Source organism: Astatotilapia calliptera, chromosome 9 (assembly GCF_964374335.1).
Source record: "Astatotilapia calliptera chromosome 9, fAstCal68.1, whole genome shotgun sequence".
Taxonomy (NCBI): Eukaryota; Metazoa; Chordata; class Actinopteri; order Cichliformes; family Cichlidae; genus Astatotilapia; species Astatotilapia calliptera.
The window spans coordinates 29,532,166-29,546,016 of NC_137430.1; the positions used below are offsets into that span (position 1 = coordinate 29,532,166).

General features: G+C 39.0%; 2 protein-coding genes across 2 annotated transcripts; both read left to right on the forward strand.

Annotated features, from left to right (window-relative positions):
* The first annotated feature begins 5,127 nt into the window (after window positions 1–5,127).
* On the forward strand, window positions 5,128–7,609 carry LOC113029420 (monocyte chemotactic protein 1B-like). The gene is made up of 4 exons (XM_026180283.2): window positions 5,128–5,666; window positions 7,038–7,164; window positions 7,241–7,299; window positions 7,393–7,609. The coding sequence occupies exons 1-4, from the start codon at window positions 5,597–5,599 to the stop codon at window positions 7,461–7,463; spliced, it is 327 nt and encodes a 108-aa protein (XP_026036068.2). The 5' UTR covers window positions 5,128–5,596; the 3' UTR covers window positions 7,464–7,609.
* A 3,741-nt stretch (window positions 7,610–11,350) lies between these two features.
* On the forward strand, window positions 11,351–13,741 carry LOC113029425 (C-C motif chemokine 4 homolog). Its single transcript, XM_026180287.2, has 4 exons — window positions 11,351–11,600; window positions 13,053–13,179; window positions 13,250–13,308; window positions 13,404–13,741. Exons 1-4 carry the CDS (start codon window positions 11,531–11,533, stop codon window positions 13,427–13,429), a joined length of 282 nt encoding a protein of 93 aa, XP_026036072.2. The 5' UTR covers window positions 11,351–11,530; the 3' UTR covers window positions 13,430–13,741.
* Window positions 13,742–13,851: the final 110 nt, after the last annotated feature.

Here is a 13,851-nt window from a genome sequence, read left to right on the forward strand (position 1 = left end):
TTATAAGACAATTACAGTGGTCTGCATTAGAGTAACGTCAGTGTTAAATTTTCCAAAAAGAGCCCAACAATTTATGCTATCGCGGAATTAGCTGCTGTGTGTATATTAAAACACACAAACGCGGGGGCAAGCTAAGATGTATGTTATGTATGTTACGTCGTTGTTTTAAAGTAAACTAACAAAATCCAGAGCGACTGCAGATATGTGTAATTTCGCATAAAATTACTCACCGTTCGCGATGAACACAGCTCTTGATAAACCTTGAACACGTGCTGTTGAATATGTCCGCTTGTGTAGAAGAAGGGAACTGTGAGCTGTTTACACGTCATCAAGTTGTATTTTACATCGACAGAACTTAAAATTATATTGTTTTTTGATTAAAAGAAGATTTTAAATTCAGACAAATCACGATTATATATTGAGTAAAGAGGCATAATTTATGTGTCACCCGAACTCAATAAAATAAAAATTTTAATTAGGAAGTCTAACAGTATTTATGAACTTGATTTTTCATTTCACAACAACATATATATGTAAGTAATGACTAAAGATCCCATTAATTACTTTTTAGAGTGTATTTTGAGAGGAGCTGAGGAACCACATGGTTTATGATACAGAGAAAGAAATTTGATTCTGCACACTCATATTATTTATTATGAAACCTGCTTGATATTTTTTCAACCATTATTAATGGTTTCGTTCATATATTATGAGATGTAAGATTAGAGTTCATTGATCCCACGGTGGGGAAATTTGTAAGCATACAAAATGTGAACTTTTCAACCACTCATTCATTAAGCAGTCACCCCATCACACCATCAAATTCAGAAAGATACTTCACAAAAAACCACTTCTTACACTCAAATAATAAAAAAACTGAAAAGAAACTATTCCTGTTATCTTATCTTTGCTTTACCTAGAAGCTCTCAAGGTTTCGTTAAGACAGAAAGTAAGATAAATGTACCTCCGTACTACCACGTCAAATGAAGGAAGCAAAGTTAACAAAAGGTGCAGAAATATTAAACTGGAGTAAACAAAGTAACCAAATAAAGTATTCACGGAAGAGGAATGAGACAAAACACGTTTTACATTTATTAATATTATGTAGACAGGTACACTGAGCCTTCCTCTCGCTGAGCTGTGGGCCACGTGGGGAGATTATCTACAGTGAAGAGTTATAGCCTTTTATGCATGTGCTACTAGGGAGGATTTAAGGCCTGGATAAAAGTCTTTTATCCTTTGCATCGGGAAAACAGTTAAAATGAAAGTGTGGACTTTTTTAGCTAGCTCCTCATTTTACAGTTCTGGACTCAGCTTTGCAGTCTCATACATCACAGCTGCCGGCAGCCTCGCCTCTGTCAGTGGGCCCCAGGGTGGCTGTGGCTACAATGTAGCTTGCCATCACCAGTGTGTGAATGTGTGTGTGAATATGTATAAGCGCTTTGGGGTCCTTAGGGACTAGTACAGCGCTATACAAATACAGACCATTTACCATTTAAATCAGATGCTGCACCGTTTTCTTTTTTTCCTCATTTATTCACTTTTTATCAACACGCCTGTACCACAACATTCGCTTTCCTCGGAGCATCATTCCCCCCTTCCTTCTTTTACGTCTGTCTGCATGTGACTGACAACATGGTGCGCCCATCAAACTACATTCTCTGCCTGCATGGATTCTCAGCAGAACTGGCTGAAGATTCCGTCTCCCTGATGGCACAAGGAAGTAGTTTGTTCGCAAACAACACATTACTCCACTGCAGACCAACGTTGTGTCCTCTATGCTTGTTTCTAGTGTTGAGGTCATAGTGAGAGCAATGTTTTACTCTTTCTTTTACTCTTTTACTCTTTCTGCAGCATTTTGGATTAGCTGAAGGCTTTTCAGTGAGTTTTTTGGACATCCTGATAATAATGAATTACAGTCGTCCAGCCTGGAAGTAATAAATGCATGAACTAGTTTTTCAGCGTCACTAAGAGACAGGATATTTCTAACTTTAGAGATGTTGCACAAATGGAAGAAAGCAGTCTTACATATTTGTTTAATATGTGCGTTGAAGGACATATCCTGGTCAAAAATGACTCCAAGGTTCCTCACAGCGTTACTGGAGGCCAAGGTAATGCCATCCAGAGTAGGAATCTGGTTAGATACCATATTTCTAAGATTTTCAGGGCCGAGTACAATAACCTCAGTTTTATCTGAATTAAGAAGCAGAAAGTTAGCGGCCATCCAGGTCTTTATGTCTTTAAGACATTCCTGCAGTTTAACTAATTGGTGTGTGTTATCTGGCTTCATGGTCAGATAGAGCTGTGTGTCATCTGCATAGCAGTGAAAATTTATGCTATGTCTTCTAATGACGCTGCCTAAGGGAAGCATGTATAATGTAAACAGAATTGGCCCTAGCACTGAACCCTGTGGAACTCCATAATTAACCTCAGTGTGTGAAGAGGACTCTCCATTTACATGCACAAATTGGAGTCTATTAAATAGATATGATACAAACCACTGCAGTGCAGTACCTGTAATACCTACAGCATGTTCTAATCGCTCTAATAGGATATTATGGTCAACAGTATCAAACGCTGCACTAAGGTCTAGCACAGGGGTAGGCAACCTTTTTGATGACGAGTGCCATTTAAAATTTCCTCAGAAGTCAGTGTTCCATATCGTTAGCTTCATAGCATAATTGCCTAAGTCAATGACTTAGGCACTTATGCTATGAAGCTAACGATATGATTGCATTAGCAATAAATGTAATAATGTTCTATATTAACCCTTTAAGACCTACCATAGAACCAAGTTCGCCAGAGCTTATATTATATTTTTACATGCTGTGGAGCCATTTTTGGGAGCATTTCAAGTTGCTATACATCAATACAACCATTATAGCCCAAACTTTAATAATATGTCTGCATTAGGTGCATAGTAATTACATAAATTGCAAAAAAGTGCAATAAACTACAAAAAAATTGAAAATCGTTTTTGTTTTTTTAACATATATTTCTAGTTAGAGAAATTTAAGAGGCTTATCCCTCAAAACTGTAAATACAAAAAAGTTACACAAACTAGTTTCCCACCACAGGAAATTTATTTTGAGTGTCTTCATAGTTTTATTTTTGAAATACACCAATTTTTATATACTGCAGGAAAAACGAAAATAAATATTATAGTGCAAATTTGCAAAATAACAGCATATGCATCAAAATAAACTATTTCCAGCAGTGCAATATGAGTCCTAAGCATCCCAGAAACGACACAGAAAGTCATAAACTCAAACATAACTTTTTAAAACACATAACAAGTAAAACACAAGCTCATAAGGACCCGATCGTAAAAAACTACATTTCCGCAAAATGACGTCACTTCCGGTTTCGGGCAGGTCATGCGGTCATGTGATAGTTCGCGCTGATGGACGTAGGAAGTGTTACAAACAGCTGATGGATCGGCGAAGCGTGTTTCTGGAATATCATGTTTTTGTTCCTGCAAGTGCTTTTTATGCAGTTTTTGCAAAGCTATATGTGGAAGGAAACTGTGACCTAGGACAAGCTGATGGCATAAGATGTAAGTACAACTCCTCCAGTTTCATATGCAAAAAAAATTATTGTGCTAGCTTAAGTGGTTGCAGAGCTACCGGGATTTAAAAATAGTTACGCAAAACAGAGCGTGCCCGCTCCGATCGGCTGTAAAGGGTTAACAGTTCACACTATATAGAACAACTTCATAGAATTATATTTGTTTGCAGATGTTGGCAGCTATCAGCGAATAGTTATCAGCTATTTTAAAACAAAAAGAGACACTTTTTATCCATAACAAGAACTCCATGAGAGCAAACAAACTGTACAACAGAAAATGCAAATGCTATTTATGGTCTCCTCACAACAATGATAAGAAAAATAAACTAAGCCAATATGGCATGTTTGTTAATACAGGGATACACATGTTAATCTGATCTCTGGTCTCCTTGCTGTTCACAATGCACACAGAGCTCTCCCGCTGCCCGCTTAACATTATCACAACAACAACAAACACAAGACCCATTACAAAATTTAAGTCGGCGGGGCGTGATTGCAGATGCCGTGCAGGTGCGTCCGCCTTCCCTGCACAGCACCGTAGGCCCCGCCCCACTACAACCTGTTTCTCCATCACCTGTTCAGCTCTGATGATTCAGTAAGGACATCTCCTGGTTTCATCTTCATGTTTCCCTCTCACCAGATATACAAACCAACATAATTACCAACAGCTTTTACAGCTGTGGCTCCAGCAAACATCAGCTGATACTAGAAATTAATATTAAATAAATTCTAACAACAGCTGATCAAGCTTAAAAGTGCTGCTGTTGTTTAGCGTGACATCCGCCGGTTTACGCTTTCTGGCGCAAAGTGAGCGATAAACAAACATGAGAGAAAAGCCGATCAGCTGATCAGCTAGCTAGTACGCAGTAAGAGTTATTGTAACTGACTGTAAAAACTCAGCACAACGAAAGTAAACTCCACCTAAACTTGGTTTATATCTGACTCAGATAGACTGCAGGTCATAACTTCTTACCTGAAGTTCAGTTCACCTGACACTCGGACCAGCGGCCGCCTCGGGTCTCTCCTCCTCTTGCTTCACCTTTCCCTCACCTGCTGGCCTCCACCACTTGCTAATGTTACTGAGTCTGTGGAAGCACCGCCATAGCCACCACCAAACAACTGAGTTAGTTTTACACACCAGCCAGCATCTGGCCAATCCACCACCTTTCATTGTTTATAACGTTACAAAAAAAACCAAAAACAAACATCGGCTCATAAAAACGAAAAATCACCATCGGCCCACCGAGTTAATGCCCAGTATGATCAGTCCAGCTATGGTCGTGCCATCAGTTAACCCTTCGCGTGCCTAGGGTTGCCGACCCCTGATCTAGCTGGACAAGTACAGAGATGAGTCCACTGTCAGAGGCCATAAGAAGATTATTGTAACCTTCACTAAAGCTGTTTCTGTGCTGTGATGAGCTCTGAAACCTGACTGAAACTCTTCAAATAAACCATTCCTCTGCAGATGAGCAGTTAGCTGTTTGACAACTACTCTTTCAAGGATTTTTGATATGAAAGGAAGGTTGGAGATTGGCCTATAATTAGCTAAGACTGCTGGGTCTAGAGATTTTTTGAGCCAACATCAAAACATCAAACATCACATAGGGAAGACAGGTCGGAATAGGTAACATTTAAAAAAATAAAATAAAATACACAACATCGGGTACAGGAGGAGAAAAAAAGGACTCTACTCAGATGAGTGGGTGGTTTAGATTCGTCAATAATCACAATGCACACACTGTTGGCATCAATCAAGCTGTAGACCATAAGACATGTCTGTGCATTTCCTAATGTGAGGCTATTTCTCGGAAAGCTTTCAGCAAGCAGTTGGCGGTTTGAAATATTAAAGTTTCTCTATTTAGAGGCGGAGGTGTGATTATGATACAACCACACACACAAATAAACACGTATTAAAATAACCCGCCGTCACTTCTTTTTCCTGCAAATCTTCCTACCCTTACCAATAAATATCCAAGCACTGATGAACTTTTTGTTATAGCCTGATCAGCAAATCGGACCACCGGTCAAAATGTCTGTGAAGATCCTCTCCATCACTCTCCTCCTGCTCTCAATGTGTGTGTGCTGCCACTCCTCTGAAGGTAACTGTGCTCTTACTTTCCTAAAGGACAAAAAGAGAGAAAGTACGTAAAACTGATTACACCATTGACTAAGGCGCCTAGCTTTCTTTGGTTTTATTGGAAATGACTACTCTGTAAGGACTCTCATAGTTTCTTTTACCATTAATCTTTATATCAGTCACATTCTTGTTGGTTAATCATCATGATATTTAAAGTATACATATTATGTATGAGGGTGAGAATTTCGGCCATCCGGGAGGGGCTCAGAGTAGAGCAGCTGCTGCTCCACATCGAAAGGAGCCAGCTGAGGTGGTTCGGGCATCTGACAAGGATGCCCCCTGGGTGCCTCCTGGGTGAGGTGTTCCAGGCACGTCCCACCGGGAGGTGGGCCCCGGGGCAGGACACGCTGGAGAGATTATATCTCTCGGCTGGCCTGGGAACGCCTTGGTATTCCCCCGGATAAGCTGGAGGAGGTGGCTGGGGAGAGGGAGGTCTGGGCCTCTTTGCTTAGGCTGCTGCCCCCGCGACCCGGCCTCGGATAAAGCGGATGAAGATGGATGGATGGATATTATGTTTCCATAACTTACTATGCTGGCACAGTGTGCAGTGGTTTCTTTCAAGCTAATTCACTCTGTAGGCAGATGTTGATGCTGTTTCTGAGTGAACAGGGACATAGCCTCAGTTATAAAAGTAACTACCAGAATAGTGAGAATATGTGATTCACAACTTCAGAAAATCGGACTCATGAAGCTGTTTTTCATCAAACTCAAACAATTATTGCACACTTTCTGTAAATCCAATAAACTTCATTTCACTTCTCAGATATCACTGTGTGTGTCTCCTATATGATATATTTAACTGACATTTTTTATTGTAACAACCAACGATTTATACAGGAAAATAATGACTATTAACAACGTTACCCAAACTTTTGTATCCCACTGTATAATGATAACCACTGCAGCCAAAAAGAGTGCCTGACGAGCCAAGTTGTCAGTAAGCTGTTAAGGCTCGTCTGTACACTGTGTTCGTGTTTTCCTCCGAAACAATAAGTTACGTTGGAGCAGCCTTTCAACGCCTCTCTCTGTCTCTCGCTAGCAAAGTTGACCCAGACAACAAAGTAAAGCTAGTTTTTGGCTACGAGCCCGACACGGAACCCGATGTATTGGCCAGAGGTCCCTTTACTACGGTTCGGAGCTGCGGACCTGTTTTATATACGTGCGGCATAGTTTTCTATGCGAGATCACTGCAAAAAGTACCTAATGTTGGGAACAAAAAAGGCCATTAACTTGCATGACTAATATTTGTTTAATGGTCACATTGGCATTCACTTTGATTTTCATAAAGACTTTTCTCAATCCAGAAATTAATTTTTAACCTTCTTCCTCTCAGCTCATCGTCTTCCTACAGTACCGCGACCATGCTGCACTAGCGTCACCCAACGCGATTTGAGCACTATGGTGATGGGACAAACGTATCGTGAGCAGGCTGCATCAGGTCGCTGTGTGAAGGCTATAATGTAAGTCAAAACATGTTGTCCTCCAGAAAAACATAAACACATACAATCTGTATGACCTTCTCTCTTTTATTTCCAGTTTCAACACAAAGGAAGGACAGCTTTGTGCTGATCCAAACGCTCAGTGGGTCAAGGATCGTAAGTCATAGAAATACAGACACACAGAAATACACAAAAAAAATATTTGCAGAGAAAATCTGAAGCTCTCCTTTCTCTTTCTTTTCTCTACAGTCATTGCCAAAATGATAAAGGTGAACCAGGGAAGCACCTGTCTGCTACATCAGTATTTTCACCATCTTTAAAGGCAAGATGGTGAACTCATTGGAGTTCTGGCTTTGTGTCTTTTTTCTTCCTCATATATGAATTTCTTGTTGTGTTTTTATGTGTTTACACAAAGTACATTTTGGCTTTAAAAAACTACATGAAAATAAACTTTTGTTTTATAGCACCAGTTTGTTCTTGTTTTTTGAATGCACACCAAATTCATAAAAATATCCTGATACATTCCCAGAATTAGATTCCCTTGGTGTTTTCAGTTGAGCTCAATAATCTAGTATTATGCACTTTTATTTGAGTTACGTTTGCCCCTTAGGGGTCCTGAGACGGATTGGCACGGGTTTAACAAACTGGTGGGACAATCCTTGGGGATATGCTTACGATAGCTAGGATGGTATCTGTGCTGTGTTCAGCAGCAATGCCAGGCTATCCGACACTTCTACTGGGGAAGTAGCACCAGCCCTAATGTAGCATAGCCAACTCCCATTTTGTAATGAAGGATAGATTGTACAGAGTGAGGCGTTACACTCCCACTGCAGAGAAACACACCCAGTTTTTGGAGCCTAAAGCCCACTGGGAATTAATCTTCCAGGCAGCTCATTATAACCTGATATTTGGTCACAGAGGATATGAGAAAACTCTGGATCGAGTTAAAGGTCAATTGTATTGGCCAGGCATTCCAGGAGATGGGTGTCAGAGGTGTGCATCCAGCCTGGATAGCAGTTAGTAAACCAAATGACCATTCCAAAGGGCCTTTGTGTCCTGTTTGAGTGTATTGGTATGGACCTCATTGGGCCTATTTACTGGCATGCACAGGGCTATTGTTTTGTTTTAGTAGATCATACACAATACTCTGAACCAATTAGAATGTAGAGATACTCAGTGACCATTCATCTGACCAATAAAGGAGGCACATTAAATCTAATTGGACTAGTATATACTATGCTGACATTGATGAGCTAGTGGAGCTCAAAAAGACCTTGAAGTCCATGATTCATACATTAATTCAAGAGGGTCGATGCCACTGGGGTTGCTGGCTAGAACCTCTGTTATTTGCAGTGCAGGAGGTGACCCTGGCTTTCATGGGATTTTCTCCATTTGAACTCCTGTTTGTCAGGAAACCTCAGAAACATCATATGTTAAATCGATATTAAGATAGCGATTTGGGTTGGTATGTGGGACTGTAGACTTATATTTATAAAGTTAAATGCTAATTATATGATATGCGAGTAAAAGTAATGTAAGAAGCAGTGCAACAAATTACTTTAGCTTTCGAGTACTTAAGTAAATGTTTTTATTAATATGATACTTATAAATATACTTATTGAATTATTAAGTTTAATCTTCATTTAGAAGTCGTACTGGAGAGTTAGACACTCACACCATCAAATTAAGGAACATGTCTCTTACAAACCTATTTCCTACTAAATAAACAGGAAATATGCTTTTGTGGTTGTCTTATCTTTGGTTTGACTATTTCTACAAGTGTAGTTTAAACAGGAAGTAACATAAACTCAAATATGTATTACCATATCAGATAAAGAACGCAACCTAAGAAAAAAGTGCATAAACGTTTGTGGGAACAAGCAAAATAAAAAGAAAGAGGAATGGCACAAAGCAAGTTTCACAATCATTAAACTGATTATGTTGAAAGACTTTCATGACGGGCTTTTTAAGGCAGGTATGTACACTAAACCTTCCTCTTGCTACAAGAAAAATGAGAAAATGGGAAAGACAGCAACACGACTTTAAACAACCTCTAATTATTCCAGTTATGAAGTAGTAATAGATGAGGTAATAACACAAAGTTTCACTTAATTACCAGTTAACAATATAAACCTAACTTAGCCTACAGTTCCGAACACCAGCACCAATCCCTACCCTGATGAGGACTCACATAGTATTGTTTGGATTTTAACTTATGAACACAAAGCTGAACACAAAAAGTTAAGTTACTTCTAGGAGTATGAACAGGTAAAACCTAAGGCTGCACAACTGCCTGTTCATCACTGCCTTTGTTACCTACTGAAGATCAGCGGCTAGCATGCTCTCAACTTCTTGGCTAGCTTTGTGTTAGCATGTGGTCTGTGCAGATGTTTGCAAAGAGCCCAAGTTACGTTGGCAATTTAATGCAGTTCTTCTGTCCTGGATGCAGTTTGCACTTTTCCATACTTTTGTGCTTTTGTGCAATAAAAATAAAAGTAATCTCCATATCTGTATTCCTCAAAAGCTGTATCACTGTACTGCACCACCAAGTTCCTCCTCCCAAACACAAACTGAAATCAGATGATTGCAGCACAAGTAAACCGAAAGAAAAAAGCATTTTGTTTGCCGATAGCTGCATATAAATCAATATAATTGTAACCGCAAAATAATTACTGAATGTAGTCCATTAACGGGTTACATTGCAGCATTATTGAAAAAATGCAATTCAGTAATGCGGTGTAACATGTTATTTTATAAGCAACTAAAAGATTCCAGAAAGAATGTCATTTGGACAGATGAGACCAAAGTGGGGATTATTGGTGATAATACTCAACACCACATTTGGTGAAAACCAAATCAAAGTCAAAGTCAAAGTCAACTTTATTTGTCAATTCTGCCACATGTACAGGACATACAGAGAATAGAAATTTCGTTACTCTCAAACCCTAGATGAAATAGCAAATGAACATTTAAATATAAGAGAGTGATTAAAAAATGCAAATAAAATAAATTAAAAAGTAAAAATTTAAATAAATACAATACAATTTAACAAGAAAGCTATGCAATATACAATATACAATATTCAGGTAAGGGTAAATGACATTGAGTGTAAACCAGGCAGAGTAGTGCAAATAGGCAAATAGTGCAAATGGAGATTTAGTAATATACGGTAAGAGATAGTATAACAACAAAGTCTTATGAGGTAATGGCAGTCCAATGCTCCACAAAGTGATACAAATACAGCATATAAGCACAAACTCCTCAACTGTCAATCACAGTGGAGGAGCGACTTGAGCTCGCTTTGTAGCCACAGGACCAGGATCCCTTGCACTTATTGAATCAACCATGACCTCCTCTGTATACGGTCAAATGTGAGGCCATCTGTTTGACAGTTAATGTTTGCCTGAAATTTGATCATGCAACAGGGAAATGAACCCATACACCCAAAAACAGCCATGTCCACAAATTTAGGCCGAAATAAAAGAGCGCTGATGCACGAGGTGGGACATTAGTAGTGCACATCCTGTGTCAAAAAATTTTGACTTTGCATGTGTGTGTGTTGGAAGATTAACACAGTCGACACAAATACTTTTCTGTCACACACTTCCTCCAGAGCAGAGTGTGAAAGTTACCTGATCATCTGCCAAAAGTACACCTAAATGAAATAAGCAATGAGAGCGTTTCACTACTTTGTAAATGGTAAATGGCCTGTATTTGTATAGCGCTTTACTTAGTCCCTAAGGTCCCCAAAGCGCTTTACACTACATTCAGTCCTCCACACATTCACACACACATTCACACACTGGTGATGGCAGCTACATTGTAGCCACAGCTGCCCTGGGGTGCACTGACAGAGGTCCTTTAGTTTTCAGTGAGACTTTAATGGCTTAAACAAAAGTTTAAGTTGTGGGGATTTATAGATGAAAAATAAGCAGCCAAACATTAACAAATCATGCAAATGTAAATAGATGTGCATCAGGATCGTTAAGAGGCATCATGACGCACGATTATTTTTCACTTGAGGCCTGCAAGAGATAAACACTCACAGTTAGTTAAAATGGAAAAACAATAATCAACGTGTGATTTAGATCCATCATTTGTGACAATACACAAACTGTTTGTATCAATTATTTTGTACACTATATTTAAGTGTCTGCAAACTTTGTGTGTGCTTCTTTGGAAGCTGCGAGTCTGTTGGTGGTTTGAAACACTCAGATCTCCCTGATAAGAGGCGGAGGTCTGAGATGCCACACCATGCACCACAAGGACTTGTTAAAACACGTCATCAGTTGTGCCTGCATGTGTTCCTGCACTTACCAATAAATAACCAAACACGAATCAACTGATATAGTTTCAACCTGATCAGTGAGCCAGACCACCGGTGAAAATGTCTGTGAAGATCCTCTCCATCACTCTCCTCCTGCTCTCAATGTGTGTGTGCTTCAGCTACTCTGCAGGTAACTATGCTCTCACTTTCTAATGGAAAACAAAAAGAATAAAATACATAAAACTGATCACAGCATGACTTTTTCCAACAATGGCTTCAAGCTATTTGTGATGCTGGGGTACACGTCTAACTTTTTGGCGGTTTTATTGGGTATGACCGCTCTGTAAGGACTTGGTTGATTGGTTAAAATTAACAATAATTAAACTATATATATTTTATTTCCAGTGACATTAGAGAATTATGTTTTATGGGGTGTTGCATGCTCGGCATCATTTGCATCGCCCTTTTGACTGTCATAACTCAAACCTTACTATGGTGGCACAGTGTGCAGTGGTTTCTTTCAAGCTAAATCTGTAGCCAGATCTTGATGCTGTTTTCATGGGGGTTTTTCTGTGAGGGGTGTATACATTGTGACCCATTGGTTAAGTGTGATGGTGTGATCTACAAGCAGGAAATAGTGACACAGAGACACAGAGTATAACATGATATGTTGCAGCTATGGGATAATTCTGTTCAGCGTTCAGCTACCTGCACCTCTTAATTCTGTCTTGTATGATTAAACATTATTAATTTTCAGTATAATCCAGTTTTATTCATATAATATGACATCACAGCAGCAGTCACCTCAAGGTGCTTTAAATTGTGAAGTAAAGATACAATAATACAGATAAAATTATATGACTCCCCATGAGGAAGTAACAGTAAGGAAGTAACCTCCTGCAGAACCAGGGTCAGGGAGGGGCAACCATCTGTAGGGACCTATAGGGTTGAGGGGTAGAAGACAGTACTACAAACATACTGTGAAAGAGATCCAGAGATTTAAAAATGCGTCATTAAACAGAAATTGATGTTTAAACACATAATAAGTGAGACTCTGAAGAAACACTGAGTGCATCATGGGAAGCCACTAACAGCCTAGACTCTGGAAAGTCATGTTTTTCATATAATAACCGTTGCTAGCAAATTAAGCTTAATGTGTTTTCTCATTTTGATCCTCTGGAAAGGAATTTGGTGTGCTGTACTGGAGAATAAAAGCCAGAGCAATCTGAGACTTCTGTTAAAAAGTGTTTATGGAAACTTTCTCAGTGATCCAGGAAACAAACACAAAGGAAACGATCACACACCCTCCATTATAGAAATAATAGAAATGTATATAAAGAGAGAGTATTGACAATATGTGATTCACAACCTCAGAACAATGTTCATGCACTGTTTTTATCAGAGACATTAGAAGACAGAAACATGGTTTATTAGTTTTCATATCCTTTTTTGCCTCTCTGTGACCTTCATTTTCTGTCGAAGTGTAAAAAAAAATGCTTACATTCACATAATTTCAGGTAACATTTGTCTTGTTTTGCGATGTAAGGAGTTTCATCACGTTTTAAACCTGGAGTTAACTTTTGAGTTTCTAATCAGACTTTCTCAGGTCAGATAAATTAGTTTTTAACCTCCTACCTCTCAGGTCCACCTGGTCCTGGAAGTAAACGCCCGTGCTGCGTTGATGTCACCGACATCAATATGAGCCCTGAGGTGGTGGGGGAAACATATCGTGAGCAGGCTGCAAGAGGACACTGTGTGAAGGCTATAATGTAAGTCAGCACACGTTGTCCTACATACAAACATATACAATCTCTATAATTTTCTGTCTTTTATTTCCAGTTTCAACACAGAATATGGACAACTTTGTGCTGATCCGAAAGCTCAGTGGGTCAAAGATCGTAAGTCGTGCTAAAAATAAACACACACAGAAATAAATAATAAAGTATTTACAGAGAAAAACTAAAACTACTGCTTGTCTGTTTTTCCTCTCTAGTCACTGCCAAAATGAGGAAGGAGTGAAGTCTGTCTGCTACATCAGTATTTTCAGCATTTCCATCACCTTTAAAGGCTTATTCAAACCAGAGCGCTTTCTCAGCCTGACTGTTTCAAAACATTTTTTTTTGTAGATTAATTTTTACTGTGGAGTAAACCTGTATTTTATTCACGCTGTTGACTTCATTGTTTTTTAATTGATAATTGGGGTTCAGGTTGCTTTGTCTTTTTTTTTTTTTTTTTTTTTGCTTATTTGTGGATCTCTTTCTTTGCATTGTGTGTTTATGTGAAGAACAATGTGGCTGTGAAAAATAATATAAAAATAAACGTTTAAGCAAATATTTTCCTGCTGTTGTTTCAGTGCCCACCAGACCCTCACAAAATGTCACACACATTGGCGAATGTATTCCACTAGTGCTTTAATTGAGGATGCTCACTGAGTAGACTGT